The sequence below is a fragment of the Arachis hypogaea genome, chromosome 2, assembly GCF_003086295.3.
Source record: "Arachis hypogaea cultivar Tifrunner chromosome 2, arahy.Tifrunner.gnm2.J5K5, whole genome shotgun sequence".
Lineage (NCBI taxonomy): Eukaryota > Viridiplantae > Streptophyta > Magnoliopsida > Fabales > Fabaceae > Arachis > Arachis hypogaea.
Genome location: NC_092037.1, coordinates 839,563 through 856,625, shown reverse-complemented (window position 1 = coordinate 856,625; position 17,063 = coordinate 839,563). Strand labels below are relative to the sequence as shown.

Sequence of the window (17,063 nt, the reverse complement as noted above, 5' to 3'; positions counted from 1 at the left end):
GATTTAGGGTTTTAGGGTTTAGGGTTTAGGGTTTTAGGGATAAATCATCAGGGGGATAGATGTTTGGGTGTATATTCAACTTTCTTTGGGTGTAAAATGTCAGGTTATGGGTATATATTTGGTTTGATGTTTTCCTTTATATTATAGTACCTGTAAATCAGACATTTTGAATACAGCAAAGAGAGTTTAATTATGGAAAGAAATTTTACTTATAATCGGATCAAATATATTTACCGCATGTGTTCAATTTCTTACAAGACTATATAACAGTTACATTAATTAGTGTCAATATCATTAGAATCTATCTGACAATATGGACTCAATAACAATGAGGATGGCCTGGATAGTCTTATTGCATCACTTCCTCTAATCGCTTCAGCTTTGTCTTAATTCATTTCATGGAATAGAATCGGGGAAGCATATTCTACTCTATAGTGGTCCACCTCGTCCTGAAGTTTAAAAGAATTTTCTTTTTAATCAACTATGTTAATTTAGTAAGGTAATATAGAGTTATTTAGTTTGTAAACACAATTACCTGGGTCCAGTTGTCCCACTCATACTTCCCTCTTTTAACGTTTTCAGGCTGAATTATCTCAAGCCACTTCATTACATATATAGCACGGTCATAGCTGAAAAATAAGAAATAAATTAGCAAATTACATCTAGGAAAGCTTAATTTTCAGATTAAAAGATTTATACCTTGTATTTTGGCCTAAGATGTTAATGTATGGTGTACAAATTTCGCGATCATCTTTCTTCAGAGGAGTCCCCCCAATATATACTCTCATTCTTGAAATTACATGTCCCTTAAAACACAACAAATTAGTAATATATAAATAAATTCAATAAAGGAATATAAACAAAGGAGCACAAACCTACACCTTATACTGAAAAGAAATACACCCAAATATTAAAATATAGAACACAGAACCAACTTACAGCGAATATATTTATCTTTTTTCTTTCATCGGCTGGACAAGTCGTGTGATATGGGTCGAGTATAAAAGTTTTTCTTTTTCTTGTATCAGCCACCCATAACCACCAATGTTGTGAATGGCAAATAGGTGCAAAAATCTTAAGTATGTCCATATTGAACAGTTTTTAAGTTTATTTGGCACATAAGTAAAGAATGTTGATAAGAAGTTTTAGAAACGAAAACTTACATAACGATACGATGCTAATTTTTTAAGGTCCAAGAAGGGTATAAACATTGGGTAGTCTTCCACCCTGAATGGCTTATTGGATTTAGGCTATAAGAATACCCCTTCTGGATGATTTGCAATGGCCATGTTCTGCAAAAATTGTGAAACACCAAATGAATACAGAAAATACACCCAAATGAATACAGAAAATACACCCAAACGAATACAGAACATACACCCAAATGAATACAGAAAATACACCCAAATGAATACATAAAATACACCCAAACGAATGCAAAAAATACACTCAAGATTTGTTGAAGTATCACTTACCACAAGAAGTATATTTCTTCTTGAAACCTTTTAATGTTTTGCTGGTTAAGGATGAGGCACATGGCAGAGACAATCTAGAAATAAAAGCCCAAATCAATTTTACATAAATCAATATTGCAGTTACTTTTCATGATAAAATCATTAATGTTATTCTAATATTACCTCAGCTTCTATATGTGTATCAGCTTGGAGAGATGCGAAGTGGATTTTTGAGATAATGTATTTATCTTGGGCATTGAGTGTGCACACGGTGTCATACTCATTAGTCTTTCCATCTGCGTATGTTTTCACACGTGTGGCCCAGATGTAGCATTTCTCTTTCATTTCAGCACTCATTACATTTGTCCTCGCAGGAGTTTCAAACTTTTGAAAACTTTCTTCACCACTTTGCTTATGAATAGGTGGAGTTTTACCTTCTGTTTTCACCCCACTGCCTGTAATTTTTTCCACCAGCTCCCTTAACTGTTCTATTAGTTTTGGCGTTTCAGGAGTTTTTGCCCTCTGCCCCTCTTGCGTTGCTGCACCCTCTTGCGTTGATGCTTCTTCTTGGCTTGAATCAGTCAAGCCGAGACTGAATGATGGCATCGGATCTTGTTTAGGAATGTACGATGCTGTCCGTGCCATCATTATCAGTGCAGCAGCATCTTCTGGGGCTGGATTATTGCGTGATGAGATATAACATACTATAAGAACAATAATAGATGAATGATATTGAAAAAAAAATTTTACTCTAATGAACTTACACTTTAGATGGAGCTGGTGGAAGCGTGGGTGTGCTTTGTTCAGTGTTTGGCGGTGGTTCTGGAGTGCTGCAGTGTTACAGAACAATTGTGAGGATATACACCCCAACAAGGACAATATACACCTAAACAATAAACAAATACACCCAAAGATTACAGAAAATACACCCAAACGAATACAGACAATATACCCAAATGAATACAGAAAATACACTCAAATGAATACACCATAACAAGAACAATATACAGCCAAACAATAAACAAATACACCCCAAGATTATTCCTTACATTTTTGTAGTTTCTTCATTAGTTTTTTCACTTGGAGACTTTGCAGGGGTTGGTTTAATTTCTGGCACAGGGGTTGGTTCAATTTCTGGCACAGTGGTTGTTTGGGACAGTGGTAGACAAACTTGAATCGGAACTCTAAACAAGAAGAACAATAAAAGGTTAACAAAGCCCGCGAAAGTAAAATAGTTATAAGGTTGAAATTTTCTTGAAAAACTTACATTTGAAGCGCTTCGGTTTGTGACTGTGTCTCTATCCGCACAACCATCATGTTCTCTTTCGCTGGCTCGTTGGCTGACTCTTCAACTAAACCCAACCTGAAATACACCCAAAGAAAGTCAAAAATACACCCGAAGCATTCAAAAGAAAGACAGTCTTTGTTTTTTGAGAACTTACATAGTTCCAGTTTTGGCTTTTTTTTCCTGCCTTTTTTTTCTCGAATAAAACATTAAAGGGCTTTTTTTCTAAAAAAAATATATACAGAATTAGAAGCAGAAGGTAATAAAAGATAAAAGCAACCGGTATTAGAAAGAGAAATTACATGCTCTCTGCCGGTTTGTTTACGCTACTTTGATCTGTGTGTCCTTGAGACAAAGGATCAACAGTTCCTAAGTTTACCTCCGGTATTCTAAACATAGAGTAGATATTATTCAGTAAAAATACCATATTGTTAAATCGGGATAACAAGATTTTATCAAATAAAGGTTCTTACGTTTCAGATGAGACATAGTGACCTTCTGTCGATCGCAGGTCAGCTTCCTTCTCCCTGGAAAACCAGAAAAAATTATTAGCAAAGAAAACACCCTAAAATCGGAAATATACACCCCAACAAGACATACCCCTGTGTAGCAGATTTTTCATTATTTTTCTTCTTCCTAGATTCCCTTAAGATTTCTTCTAATTCTTCAGTTCCAATTTCATATCTGACAGTACATGCATAAAAGAACATGTTAACAAATGTAATTTTGATGATAAACGGTAATATAGCTTACAAAGTACTCTACTCATGATAGGATTGAGCTTGTTCAGGAGATGAATCCTCAACAATGACCTTTTTCTTTTTCGATTGTGTCCTGGGGGAAAAAACAAGTATGAATCAGAAATACAAAATAAAATTGATCAGAAAATACTATCCAAAGAAGTGCTTACTTTTGGGGTGTTCTCTTAGTCTTTTTCTTTGTTTTTTGCTTCTCTACTATTGATGATTTTTCGCTTCTGAAAGTTAATAAGAGACGCTCTGTTAATACATAAAATTTTGATAATAAACCGAAAGGAAAGGAATAATAATTTCAGAACACTACTCATCATTCGATTTAGATTCTGAATCAGAATCCTCTTGAATCTTCTTCTTTTTTTTGGATTCCGTTCTGGAAGGCAAACAATCATTATTTAAAAACATACTAAAAGGGACAAAATACACCCAAATGAAGATATAAAATACACCCAAATGAAGACACAAAATACATCCAACTGAATACACAAAATACACCCAAATGAATACACAAAATACACCCAACTGGATAAACAAAATACACCCAAGTATGTTACTTACTTTTTGGCTGTTCGGGTGGGTTGTTTCCTTGTTGGATCCTCTGAGTCTTTTTCAGTCTCAAACTCAGAGGTAGAATGGACTTCTCTTTCACTTGTTTCACTCTCAGATGATGAACTTGCCTTTCTTTTTTTGTTTTTTTGGTTTTTTCATTTTTCTTCATTTGTTTTAATTTCTCCTTTGTTTCGGCCATCTTTACAATTCCCTGAAACATTAGAAATGTTAGTTAACAGCATTCAGGTAAAAAAAAAATACACCCAATATTCTTTTCACTTACCATATGTTCATCCATTTCTGCTCTCATTCTTTCAACCAATTGCTCTCTAGTCCAGTTGGCAATCCAGGGTTGTGGATGTGTTTCTTCTCCTTTCTTGTCTTTATTTTTTTATAGATGGAAGTAAACTATCATCAGGGCAAACAGGCAGCCGTCAATTGCCTTTTTCTTTTTCAGATTGTAATCTGTTATGCCCTTGATGATGAAATTCAGAACATGTGCTTTCCAGTTCCCCTCTTTTATTATGTCCATCTTGAAAATTGGTGCCAGGTGCACAGGTGAGATTTTGTTTATTGTGGTTGGTAACATGAACGCCATCTGTATATAGAGGATGAAAATCCTCTTAAACATGAGGCGATCCTATTCATTATCAACACCAATAGCCATCATCTCATCTGTCAGATTTTTTAGGGTCTTCCCCTGAAATCTTCTAAAAAAATTTGTTTGTTGTCTTCTGAAAGTTCCTTATAATTGACTTTCTGAGGAAGTAAATCTCCTACAAAAAGGAAAACAAGATTGTATGAAAATAACTTGAAATACACCCAAACATCACTTGAAATACACCCCAATATGGCTCATATACACCTATGTTTGTAACGAGTTACCTGACGCGTTGAGGTCAAGTGCAGCGCCTATTGTGCTTGGTCTTACTCTAAACGAACCGTAACCGGTTTCGAGTGTGTTTTTCCCTAATTTAAAGGAGTTAGCCAACTCCTTTAATAATTTGTGATACACCCTTAGCGGCAGGATGTGCATCAGGCCACCAAACCCCAAATCCCTAACAATTGCTTTCTTTTCCTCGCTCATATTTTTGAATTTCTCACTCAACAAATGGGTTGCACACTTCAAGTCTTTGGTTTGCTGTAAACAAAGCAAAATTAGAGTCAGATATATTTCTATTATGAGAAACTGATTTGATCTAAGACATATATTTGTGCTTACATTTTTTTCAGCTTGGTTTTTGCTTGCCATTTTTACTGCAATGAAAAAGAGATGCTGTCAATATATAAAAAATACACCCATATATCAGTCAGATACACCCATAGTTCAGCTACATACACCCAAATCGATTTCATAAGTATTTAATTAGATCAGTTCAAAATGATGTTCAATTCACTCAAACATTGATAAATATACAAGGTCAAGCAATATACACCCAAGGACAAGCAATATTAGAACAGTTGCAAAAGTTGATTATATTATATTATATGAGTTCAGAAATATACACCCAACAAATTACTCCATATACACCCAACAATCAACCATATACACCCAACAAATTACGCCTATACACCCAACAAATTACGCAATATACACACAAAAATTAGTTAGGAGAAGAACTAGAACAAGAAGAACAGTAAAATCTAGAACAATTTAGAAGAACAATAAAACCACAGTAAAACCTAGAACAAGATTAACGGTAAAAAGCTAGATCAGGCACATACACCCAAACCGATTTCATAAGTATTTAATTAGATCAGTTCAAAATGATGTTCAATTCCCTCAAACATGGATAAATATACAAGGTCAAGCAATCGTCAAGCAATATACACCCAAGGATAATCAATATTAGAACAGTTGCAACAGTTGATTATATTACATTATACGGGTTCAGAAATATACACCCAACAAATTACGCCATATACACCCAACAATCAACCATATACACCCAACAATCAACCATATACACCCATATAAATTACTCCATATACACCCAACAAATTACGCAATATACAGCGAAAAATCAGTTAGGAGAAGAACTACATCAAGAAGAACAGTAAAACCTAAAACCACTTAGAAGAACAGTAAAACCTAGAAGAACATAGAAGAAGAGTAAAACCTAGAATAAGAAGAACAGTAAAAATAGTAATATGAGATTTAGAACAAGAAGAACAGTAAAACCTAGAAGAACTTAGAAGAACAGTAAAACCTAGTTCTTCGATTTCGAAATCAAAAACAGAAATGTAAAAAATCTACAAGATCAGTAGAACAGTAACGTACCTTGAATAATATTTCTTCGTTTTTTCTGGAGATTGTTGATGGAGAGTTCTATCTTTTGTTGTTGGTTTCTTCTAATCTTCGCGACGAGTTCGAACGTCTCTTCAGAATTGTAATTTGTTTGGAATGTTCCTCAAAACTTGACGGTTTGCTTTTTCTTTGAAGGAGAAGAGGAAGAGTGCGCCATAATGAGCGCGTTTTGCGAAGCGTAACCATTGTGTGAGGTGCGTGGGATTGACGCTCCACTCTAAGGAGTGAGTGCGGGTGAGAAACCGTTTTATTTATTTCTGGGCTGGGCCAATTTGTAAGCCTTGTAAGCCTTATTTGCTTGTATGTGTAGCAGCCCCCTATTTTTAAAAGATTTCAATTGATCTCATTGCTAAAATTATAAATGAACGACGGTAAATAGCATCATAACAGAAAGTACAATTTATAGATTCCAAAAACAGTTAAAGAATCAAATTTAAGTTACTACATGGCAGTACCAATTAGTTCAACATAAAGCCATAAACATCAAATAGTGGCAAAGGCAGAAACACAATTTTACCATTAAGGGCATATATCTAATTCTTTTTCCCAATAGAAGAGGAAAAGTAAATTCTAGAATGGAATGAAGTAGAGTAAATTTGCCAACCTGAAGCTAAAATATTTTGTATAAGATTATATATGATGAAATCTCTGTCGTTTGGGCACTTTTACTTCATAAGAATGTACCTGCAGAAGATGGATGATAACAGTAAATTTAATTTATGGATGTATGTAAAGAAATTCTCAAATGTTGGATGCACAATATATATGTATATATTCCGTGTCTTTGAATTTATAAGAATGACCTTTTGTGAGAATAACAGAGGATATTTCTTTCGAGTACAACTACAAAGCGAGAGGTTTCCCAATGAATGAAAAAAAAAAGACAAAAATACACTTGAAAGTTTACTGATACGACTATACTTCAATCATTTAATGAGTCACGCGTGCACACTATTTATACACTCCAGCAGATAGTGTATAAATAGTGTGCACACTAACTCATTAAATTAAATGATTGAAGTGTAGTTAGTGTGTGAAAGAGAGAGGTATTTTCTTTTGAGGAAAAGAAATTTATGCATGTATAATTTAATTGTGGTGGTATGAGAATCGTGAAGTTAGATGATTACCTGCTCAGAAATCTCTATTTAGAAAATTTGTTGCCAATCGACTTCAATGGTGGGGATGTGGGCAATTTTGGACCAGATTGGTTGATGCTTGTTCTTGCAGTGTTCTCCCAGCAAACCACAAGAATAAACTTCAAGTAGCAAGAGAGAGGGAGGCAGGTTTTCTCCTTCCATATTCTCCAGCTTTGGACACCAATTAATGTATAGTTGTTGGAGGGAGGTGAGGCGGAGAAGCTGGTTGCACTCCAATGTCTCCAGATTTTGGAAGTGCCGTATATCAAGAGTGGTAAGGGAGGGAAGGTGAGGCAGTGAACCCACCTCTGGGTATGACTTTATGTTGTAGCAGTAATTGCCTACAATTCTTAGATGAGTGAGGGCGTGCAAGTTGGCCATCCATGATAGATCCCTCATTTGTTGCTCGCAGATTTCCACATCAAGTGCTTTCAAGTTAGGCGGCAAACCACCCTCTGCCAACCTGCAAATGTCTGAGCAACCATGTATGTGGAGAGAGTGTAAACTTGGGAGTAGATTCTTCATGTCACGTGGTAATGCCTCCAACTTCTCACAATATTCGACTTGAAGATAAGTCAAGTTGGGTGCAGCCAGTCCTTCTCCTGCAAATGACACTAATTTGTCGCAGTAAGTAATGGAGAGACGTTGAAGAGCAGCGTGTGGTGCCTCTGACATTGACACTGATTCCAGATTCTCACACCCTTTTATCTGGAGATTCTTGAGATTGGGAAAGACGTCCAACGACAAGGAGCTCAGTGAATCACAGCTGTATTCTATTTGTAGCTCTGCCAACTCATACTTGTGCTGTTGTTGAAGAAATTCCAGTTTTTGGCAATTCAGGATTCTCAGATTTCGCAGAGATTTAGGTGGTGGCTCTGACGTTGAAACTGATTCCAGATTTGAACACCCTTTTATCTCGAGAACTTTGAGACTGGGAAAGGCATCCAACGACAACGAGATCAGTGATGAACACTCTGAGATATATATTTCTTGGAGGCAACTTAGATGGCTGATGCTCATCATTGCCTTAAATGCAGACTCCACCATAGATTCACAACTGCTAAATGATAAAGTATCCCCAGAGAATAGCATCTCTAGAAACCTTCCTTTGTCATCGTCGGCTTGTATTTCCAGTTGGCGAACTTTTGAAACATCCATTGAGGAAGAAACAATTCTCATTAATACATGATTGAGCATGTCTCCCTTTAACATTGGACAATCTCTTTCTTTAATAATTAAATGATGATTCTTCTCTCTCTTCTTAATTAAGGAACACTAAAACTTTAAATAAGTTTTTTTTCTCTTACTTTTCCCTTAATTTTTGTTTAACTCTTTAAAAAGAGTTTTAATACTCCAAACCTTCCAGGAGTATTGAATCAGCCGCCCATTTTCTAGGTTGTTAACAAACAGTGCCGGGGCATTAAATATTAAAGAGTTTGAAGAATTTTAAATTAGACTTTGCTAATTTAAAAATGAACATATATTCTTCATTTTATTGTGCTAGTATTCAAAGTCAAAAACTTTAACTTGTTTTTAAAATGCAAAAATCTTGTAATTCTAGATAAGCATAAACTGCGTTCCTTTCAGTGTGATAATTAGTATACAAGTTGAATATTTTGATTGATTTCACACCTTATTTTTACATTGGTATAAACTTAAAAAAAATCAATGGAAATTGGAAGACGATAAAAGTAAAACAATATTAAATTAAAAATGACATGATCACATGATATACTTTTCGCAGACTAAGAGAATCCATCATATAATTGACTAGAAAACATTCAATGTTTTTTTTTAATTTTTTGGGTTGATTATATATGAATAGAAGAGTACACTAAGGTGAAAAATGTAGCCAATGACATAAATAAGATATATACTTATCCAATGTCTAAACATTTTAAATAATATAATAAGAAAAGAAAACTTTTTAAACAAATATAGTAATTACATTATACTTAAGAGTTAGAGAAATAACCAACACATTTGAGTCTCATTTTTATTAATTATTTTATGTCATATGCATTTTACGATTTTGCACGGATGCGCACAAACTCTAAACAAAAGAATAATGGATTTTTTTTATTAGACATAACAAAACAAAAATCATAGATTAATATTTACACAAATGAAAAAAATTGTATTATTAACAATGGAAGTTACTTTATTTTTATGTCATGTATGTTTCCAAGGGATTATGAAAGCTGTTGCACCTACCTTTGATTAGAAGTTAATTAAATTAACTGTTTCATGCTTGGTAAGATGTAGATTATCATAGCTTTAACATATAAGTAACACTACTTCAGCTAGCTTCAATAATGATGTTAATCATCATCATGCCTTTGAATTATAAATTTAATAAAAAAAAGAAAGAAAGAAAAAGCCTACAATTCAAGTTTGATACAACCCTTGCATTAGATATTGAAACTCATTTGTTTAGCATGTTGGTTCGAAGTTCAAACATGACTGCTATTGATAACCAAACAACCATCTATGGTTCTATCTTTGAAGCAAAGCATTGAATTGAATAATCCAAGCAAGTCCACATCACAAGTAGTGTGGATATGAATCATATGATACACATCAGTCATTAATTTAAACTAGTGTAGATATCAATTACAATGAAAGCTGAAATCAGAAAACACTACTGCTTCCCAACATATTAATCCAGTTTACATCTCCATATATATATATAGATATACATGTGCAATGAAATCTCTAAAATCTGGGAACTTTTTAACTGCAAAAGATGGCAAAAACATGTCACAACCTAAAATGAGCCATGATTGACGCTCAGGAAAATAGTCCCCCAGTAAGCCTAATAGATTCGAATATAAATTTGCAGCTTCAAGAATGAATAATTACATTTTTAACAAAAATAAAATATAGATGGATGTTGTGACATATAGAGCAGATGACGTCTAAGAACTCAACAAAGAATAGATACCTCTTGCAAATCATTAATCTTGAATAGAAAGGATCACATAATCAAATATTTATTCTTGAAAAATTATTTTTAAAAAACAGTAAATTTCATTTATCGATTATGTAAAGAAATTCTCAAATGTTGGATACACAATATATATACATTCCTTGTCTTTGAATTTATAAGAATGATTTTTTTTAGAATAACAGAGGATATTTCTACAACTACAAAGTGAGAAGTTTCCGAATGAATGAAAAAAAGAAGGTTTAATTATTCTGTTGGTCCCTATAGTTGTGTGAAATTTTCAATTAGGTCCATATACTTTTTTTCTTTTTAATTGGGTCCCTGCACTAAATTTTTTTTTAATTAAGTCCCTCTTACTAGTAATTGGCTTAATTTTGCAGGGACCCAACTAAAAAATAAAGAATTGGTATAGGGACCTAAATAAAAGAAAAAAAAAGTGTAAGGAACCAATTAAAAAAAAAATTTGGTGTAAGGACTCAATTAAAAGAAAAAAAAAAGTATAAGAACCCAATTGAAAATTCCGCGAAACTATAGGGACCAACAACGTAATTAAACCAAAAAAGAATGCAAATTTATCAGTTCAACTAGTTAATAATGTCTAAAGAAAGAAGGAGGTCTTTTCTTTTTAGGAAAAGGAAATTGATGCATGTATAATTGAATTGTGGTGGCATGAGAACCGTGAAGTTAGATGATTACCTGCTCAGAAATCTCTATTCACGAAATTTGTTTGCTATCGACTTTAATGGTGGGGATGTGGGAAATTTTGGGCCAGATTAGTTGATGCTTGTTCTTGCAGTGTTCTCCCAGCAAACCACAGTATTGAATTTTGAGTAGCAAGAGAGAGGGAGGCAACTTTTCTCCTTCCATATTCCCCAGCTTGTGGCAGATTGAAATGCGTAATTGTTGAAGGGAGGTGAGGCGGAGAAGCTCGTTGCACTCCAATGTCTCCAGATTCTGGAAGTATTCAATAGAAAGAGTGGTAAGGGAGGGAAGGTGAGGCAGCGAACCTAGGAATGACGTCACGCTATCACAATCAGAACCATGAATGGTAAGATGAGTGAGGGCATCCAAGTTGCCCATCCATGATAGACTCCTCACTTGTTCCTCGCAACCTCCCACAGTAAGTGATTTCAAGTTAGGCGGCAAACCACCCTCTGGCAACCTGCTACAAATTTTCGAGCAACTATATATATCCAGAGACCGTAAACTTGGGAGAAGATTATTCATGTCCTGTGGCAATGCCTCCAACCTGTAGCATTTGCTAACATTGAGAAAAGTCAAGTTGGGTGCAGCCAGTCCTTCTCCTGCTAATGACACTAATTTCTCGCAGAAAGTAATGGATAGACGTTGAAGAGCAGCGTGTGGTGCCTCTGACATTGACACTGATTCCAGATTCCTACACCTGACTATCTCCAAATTCTTGAGATTGGGAAAGACATCCAACGACAAGGAGGTCAGTGAATCACAACTGTTATGTATTTGTAGCTCTACCAAATCATACTTCTGCTGTTGTTGCTCAGGAAATTCCAAGTTTCTGCAATCATTGATTATCAGCTTTTGCAGAGATTTAGGTAAACAATTGCCCGGAAAGGATACAGCAGACGAACACCCCACGATACATATTTCTGGGAAGCAAGCTAGAAGGTTTAATGCAGACTTCACTGCGGATTCACATCCCCCAATTGATAAAGTATCCCGATATAGCATCTCATCATACCTTTCTTCATGATCTCCCCGTATTTCCAGTTTGCGAACTTCGGAAGCATCCGACAAAGAAGAAACCATTCTCAAGGATATGCCATTAAGCATATCTCCCTTTAACGTTGGACACTCTTTTATTCGAAGTTTCCTAAGCCGAGGAAAAGCTTCTGGGTCAGGTACGTGCCACTCCTCCCAGCATGGCATGTTAGCAAACACCAATTCCTCGAGTGAAGGAAACGGTGCAATAGGCGAAGAATGATGACCGCTGTCATTCTTGTAAAACTCTTCGCCAATAATCCTCAGCTGATCCAAACCTTTAATGCTCAGGTACTCAAGACATGGCAGCTGTCCAAGTGAAGGTAGCATGCAGCAATTCTTGCAAGATTCTAGTGTTACGCTTGTCATATTAATGTAGGAACAGTCCCCCACCCAATCTGGAAATCTTTCGCCCTTGTATCCCTTCATTCTCAACTCTTTCAAGCCATTGTGCGGTTGCAAGTCATCGAGTATATCTCTCTCAGTCTCTATGTTGGAAACCATCTCATTACCTGAAGACCATTCCAACGATAAGTTGTCAATGTGGTTCTTCTCCAACATCCTTGCACTCCTTGCTTGTCTCGCATCAACAACATTTTCCAACTTCTTAATCTCAAATGATCCTTCAAGATTTGGGAGCCCTCCTAATTCCTGTATTCCATTGTCTTCGTGCTTGCCCACCGCAAAGTATTCTAAAATAGGCATTTTCAATTTACTTATTCCTCTAGGCATTTCTTCCAAAGAAGTTCCCCTAAGATCAAGATGCCGTAATTTCACAAGTTTATGCATGTCATTGGGCAACATGCTCAGCTTATAACATGCATACAATATTAATGTTTGTAGATTAAACAAGTTGCATAGTGACTCTGGTAATGTCTTAACATCGGTCCGAGAGAGATTCAAATAGCGTAGATGAATCAATTTACCTATTGAATCTGGTAATACATCAAGTTCACGAAAGGATAAAACTCTCAAGTATTTCAACTTTGATGCTCTGCTTTCCATGCTTAACAAATCATCGATATACAACGATGTCCTCAAAGATTCTTCTGGCTTCACAATGGACTTAAAGACTTTTGAGATTGGATGATCTAACCTTCCAAGTGGGAAATATGAGAAATGGCGAGTGAGAACCTTCTTCTCTTCTTGTTCACGAAGCTCTTGTATTCTACAATAGAAGTCTCCAGCAAGGAATATTGCCAAGTCATGCAAGAGATCATGCATCACGAACCTCTCAGAGAAAAACCGAGATCGTTCAAAAAATAACCATGAAGCTAAATCTTTAAAATACTTGTCATTGTCTTGAAGCTTTTTAAAGAATAACCTCGAAGCTAATTCTTCAAAACACTCAGAACCAACCTCTTCTAAACTCTCTCCTCCCTTTGGTAGCCTTAAAAGATCTTCAGCCATCCACAGCAAAACTAGTTCAGTTTTCTCGAAGTTATAATCTTTGGGAAACAAAGAACAGTAAACGAAACAACGCTTCAAGTAAGGAGGTAGCTGGAAGTAGCTTATTAACAATGCTGGAATAATTTTACTATTTTTCGTAGAAAATTCCCAGATGTCACTCCTTAAAACAGCTTTCCATTCTTTAGCATCACCCTTTCCTCGCAACAAGCGCCCAAGTGTTTCAACAGCTAATGGCAACCCTTTACACTTCTTGACAATCTTTCTACCGATTTCCTCTAATGTTTGATTACCGTTTGACTCTGGAAAACATGCATTGGCTGCAAACAATAACCAACAGTACTCTTCCGACAACTCATTAAGAAAGTGAGAGGGACATGTTTGAACTACTGAAGCAACCTCTTGATTGCGAGTTGTTAGAAGAATCGTACTACCCTTAGCCCCACAGTGAAAAGGAGTTATAAATTGCTTCCAGTTATCGGCATCATCGCTCCAGACATCGTCTAGAACAATAAAGAACTTCTTTCCCGACAAGATTTTCTGCAATTCATTTTGAAGCAAATTTAAACTCGCAAGGCTACAAGTAGTTTTTGTAATTTCCTCAATGGTTTTCCTTGTAATCTCAGCAACATGAAATGTTTCAGAGATGCAGACCCATGCTTTTTTCGGATCAAATCCTTTCACGACACTGTACGCCCATTTGGCTAAGGTTGTTTTACCAACCCCACCCATGCCAACAATAGGAATCACAGATAACTGAGATTCACTCTTGTCATTTATTGTTTTGATTAGGGCTTGTTGATCATCCTCCCTGCCATATATGTTCCCTTGTATCAGACATGTGGTTTCTCGCCATGATGATGGTGTTGGTGATGATGATGATGACAAGTTATTATCCTTGGTACTCTTTAGAAGGCCAAGGTCATCTTTCTGCTTTACAAGAAATTCTATTCTTGAAACCACCCCTTCCATGTAATCTACCATCTTCCTATGTCGGTTGAGGAAGAAACTAAGCTTTGAAGAACGTACCTCCTTTTGAGTGGCGGCTTTGGTGTGTACAGCGTCCAGCAAGTCATCAGCGTCATAAACAGCATCCCTGAGACAGTTGAGCCACTCCCTCACATGTTTGTCGCCCAATTGCTTGTACTCAGCATCATCAAGCACAGCTTCAGCAGCATACAGAGAAATTTTCAGCCTCTCAACCAAGCGAGAGCCAAGCTTCTTGCCCAAGACCAAGTTGACCGTATCCTTTGTGAGCAACCTGTCAAAGACAACGTTAATGAAGCCAGAAAGGAAAGCTCCACTAACAAGTGCAACAGCCATGATATTATCTCAAACAAGTGATCAGAATTCAGGTATGAAGGAGAGTGAAAATGTAGATTTTGCAGGGTTTGTAAGTGAACTGTGTGTAGGTGTATGAAAGCTTATTGTGAAGAAGTAGTTGTCAATAATTTGATGGCAAAAAGAGAAAGACTGTTGACTCAATAAAACGTTGGTCTCCTTACTTAGTGGGGAGTGTCTTGCTGGCTATGTACTAATTTTACGTGCTTGAAACTTGAAAGTAATTTTGCAATTTGGAAAAAAAAAACGTAATTTTCATTTTTGCCTTTATTTCTTACTGTTTGTTACTTTTTAAGTTTTTATTTATTTATTTTTTCAAAACTGACATCATTATTTTTGCCTTTGATGTCAGATACATTATCATAAAGGACATTGATAAAGGACATTGATTCAGCTTGATTCACTGTATTCCCTTTTAGATTGTGTGGTGCTCATTCCTTGTTAGCTGAAAGACATTGACCTCCAGTCGTCCCAACATCTCTGTCCATGGAAAAATTGTACGAATTGGGTTATTTGAATTGCCTAGCTTCTAGCTGGCTCACACTAACTTTGTCCTTTCTTCTAATTTATTTGATGGATGCAACATTTTTTAATCTTGTTGGAAGTTTCATTTTGATGTGTTTTGTTATGACTTATGGGAGCAGATTCAATAGTACAATTATACTAATCTCTCTCAAATACATCAAATTGCATTAGTTATGGTAAATAGCATAGGAGGCATTTCAAATATTTCAGGAATCCTAGTGTTTTAGTGGTTTTAATAATTGATCTCAATTATAAAATATGTACGTGGTGGAGATCAATAGACAAAACTACCGAAACATCGATATCTATTTATAATATATAAAAGCTGATATTAAGTCTTTCCATAATAGTTTAAGCTTTTTTTTGCTAATAATGCCACATCAGCAATTCTAATATTTTGGCAAAAAATAAAAATTAACCAATTACTATTTAGTAAAATGTTTTAAAAAAATTAAAACAAAAAATTCTTATCTATTATTATTCAATTGAACTATCAAGTACTAATTAAATGCAATAAACATACATTAAAAGTGTCAATAATAATAATAATTATAAAAAATTTCAGTTACAAATATTCAAATTCTACAATTTATACATATTAAGATTCTTACTACTCTTCATTTCTTAATCTCTCATACTAATTATCAAAAATTCCTTAAATTTAATATAACATTTTTATATATTTTTCATTCTCATTCATTTATTTTTTTAATTATTTACAAACAAAAAAACTACAAGAAAAGACAAAGTGTAAGCACTAATGCAAATCAAAAAATGAAAAAAAATGAAAATACAATTTTGTATAACTCTAATATAAATAATATATGTCTTTTTTTTTAAATAAATAAATTTAAAATCTATTTATAATATATTTTCTAAAATATTTTTAATATAACATTTATTAAAATATACTGTATAATATAAATAATTTACCTCTCCACACATTGCGCGGATCTCATTCTAATTTTCGGAATACTTGAACATTTTCCTATAGCATATTAGTTACTATTCAGCATTAAATTAAGACTGATGGTATTATTTGAACTATTACAAGTGGCTGTCAAGCCATGTGATTTCAAGACGTAGAGTTATAGTCATTGTGGAAATTTTGTCCTTTGATGTCAGATACATTATCAGTATCATAATGAGCCAGTTGTGAATCATGGTAAAAAATTATGCAATTGGTAAAATAAGGTCTACTTTGTTACTTAGCCTTCTTCTTTTAGGTAACAAATTCTTTATAACAAAAATATTCTTATTGGAGAAATTGCTTTAATCCACACATTGTAATTTGTAGAACAAATTAATAGATCAGATATGCTGCATGTAATTTGATGTGATGAAGAGTTGCTCCTTCCAAGTTCAAATAATTCAGCTTTATTCATTGTATTCCCTTCTTGATTGTGTGGTGCTCCTTACTTGTTAGCTAAAGGACATTGACTTCAAGTCATCCCAACATCTCTGTTGATGGAAAAATTGTATGAATTGAGTTATTAGAATTGCCTAGCATCTAGCTGGATCACACTTACTCTGTCCTTGATTCTAATTTATTTGGTGGATGCAACATTATTGCATCTTGTTGGAAGTTTCAATTAATGTGTTATCTTATGGGAAGGTTA

At 34.8% G+C, this 17,063-nt stretch overlaps 3 protein-coding genes across 3 annotated transcripts; all 3 read right to left on the bottom strand.

Annotated features, from left to right (window-relative positions):
* Positions 1–203: 203 nt before the first annotated feature.
* Positions 204–4,194, bottom strand: LOC140173031 (uncharacterized). The gene is made up of 15 exons (XM_072212423.1): positions 4,053–4,194; positions 3,650–3,715; positions 3,505–3,573; positions 3,340–3,423; positions 3,213–3,266; positions 3,042–3,128; positions 2,722–2,817; positions 2,504–2,638; positions 2,219–2,340; positions 1,638–2,128; positions 1,476–1,549; positions 1,164–1,292; positions 700–806; positions 536–629; positions 204–449 (listed from the first exon to the last, which is right to left on the bottom strand). Coding segments are annotated over exons 6-12 (921 nt in total). The 5' UTR covers positions 3,044–3,128; positions 3,213–3,266; positions 3,340–3,423; positions 3,505–3,573; positions 3,650–3,715; positions 4,053–4,194; the 3' UTR covers positions 204–449; positions 536–629; positions 700–806; positions 1,164–1,291.
* LOC112730637 (putative disease resistance protein At3g14460) lies at positions 4,194–8,885 on the bottom strand. Its single transcript, XM_029290621.2, has 7 exons — positions 7,479–8,885; positions 6,956–7,035; positions 6,325–6,668; positions 5,266–5,300; positions 4,929–5,184; positions 4,327–4,819; positions 4,194–4,254 (listed from the first exon to the last, which is right to left on the bottom strand). Exon 1 carries the CDS (start codon positions 8,697–8,699, stop codon positions 7,497–7,499), a length of 1,203 nt encoding a protein of 400 aa, XP_029146454.2. The 5' UTR covers positions 8,700–8,885; the 3' UTR covers positions 4,194–4,254; positions 4,327–4,819; positions 4,929–5,184; positions 5,266–5,300; positions 6,325–6,668; positions 6,956–7,035; positions 7,479–7,496.
* A 1,103-nt stretch (positions 8,886–9,988) lies between these two features.
* On the bottom strand, positions 9,989–15,183 carry LOC112730610 (putative disease resistance RPP13-like protein 1). Its single transcript, XM_025780682.3, has 2 exons — positions 11,131–15,183; positions 9,989–10,224 (listed from the first exon to the last, which is right to left on the bottom strand). The coding sequence occupies exon 1, from the start codon at positions 14,899–14,901 to the stop codon at positions 11,149–11,151; it is 3,753 nt and encodes a 1,250-aa protein (XP_025636467.2). The 5' UTR covers positions 14,902–15,183; the 3' UTR covers positions 9,989–10,224; positions 11,131–11,148.
* Between the last annotated feature and the right edge of the window lie 1,880 nt (positions 15,184–17,063).

Bases quoted from the DNA above. Each gene is read 5' to 3' on its own strand.
- LOC112730637 (XM_029290621.2), bottom strand. From the start codon at position 8,699: ATGTTAAAGGGAGACATGCTCAATCATGTATTAATGAGAATTGTTTCT.
- LOC140173031 (XM_072212423.1), bottom strand. The intron at 2,341-2,503 runs GTAAGGAATAAT...TTTATTGTTTAG, and splicing joins AATGAAGAAACTACAAAAAT to GTGTATATTGTCCTTGTTGG. The intron at 2,129-2,218 runs GTAAGTTCATTA...GCAATAATCCAG, and splicing joins CCACCAGCTCCATCTAAAGT to CCCCAGAAGATGCTGCTGCA.
- LOC112730610 (XM_025780682.3), bottom strand. From the start codon at position 14,901: ATGGCTGTTGCACTTGTTAGTGGAGCTTTCCTTTCTGGCTTCATTAAC.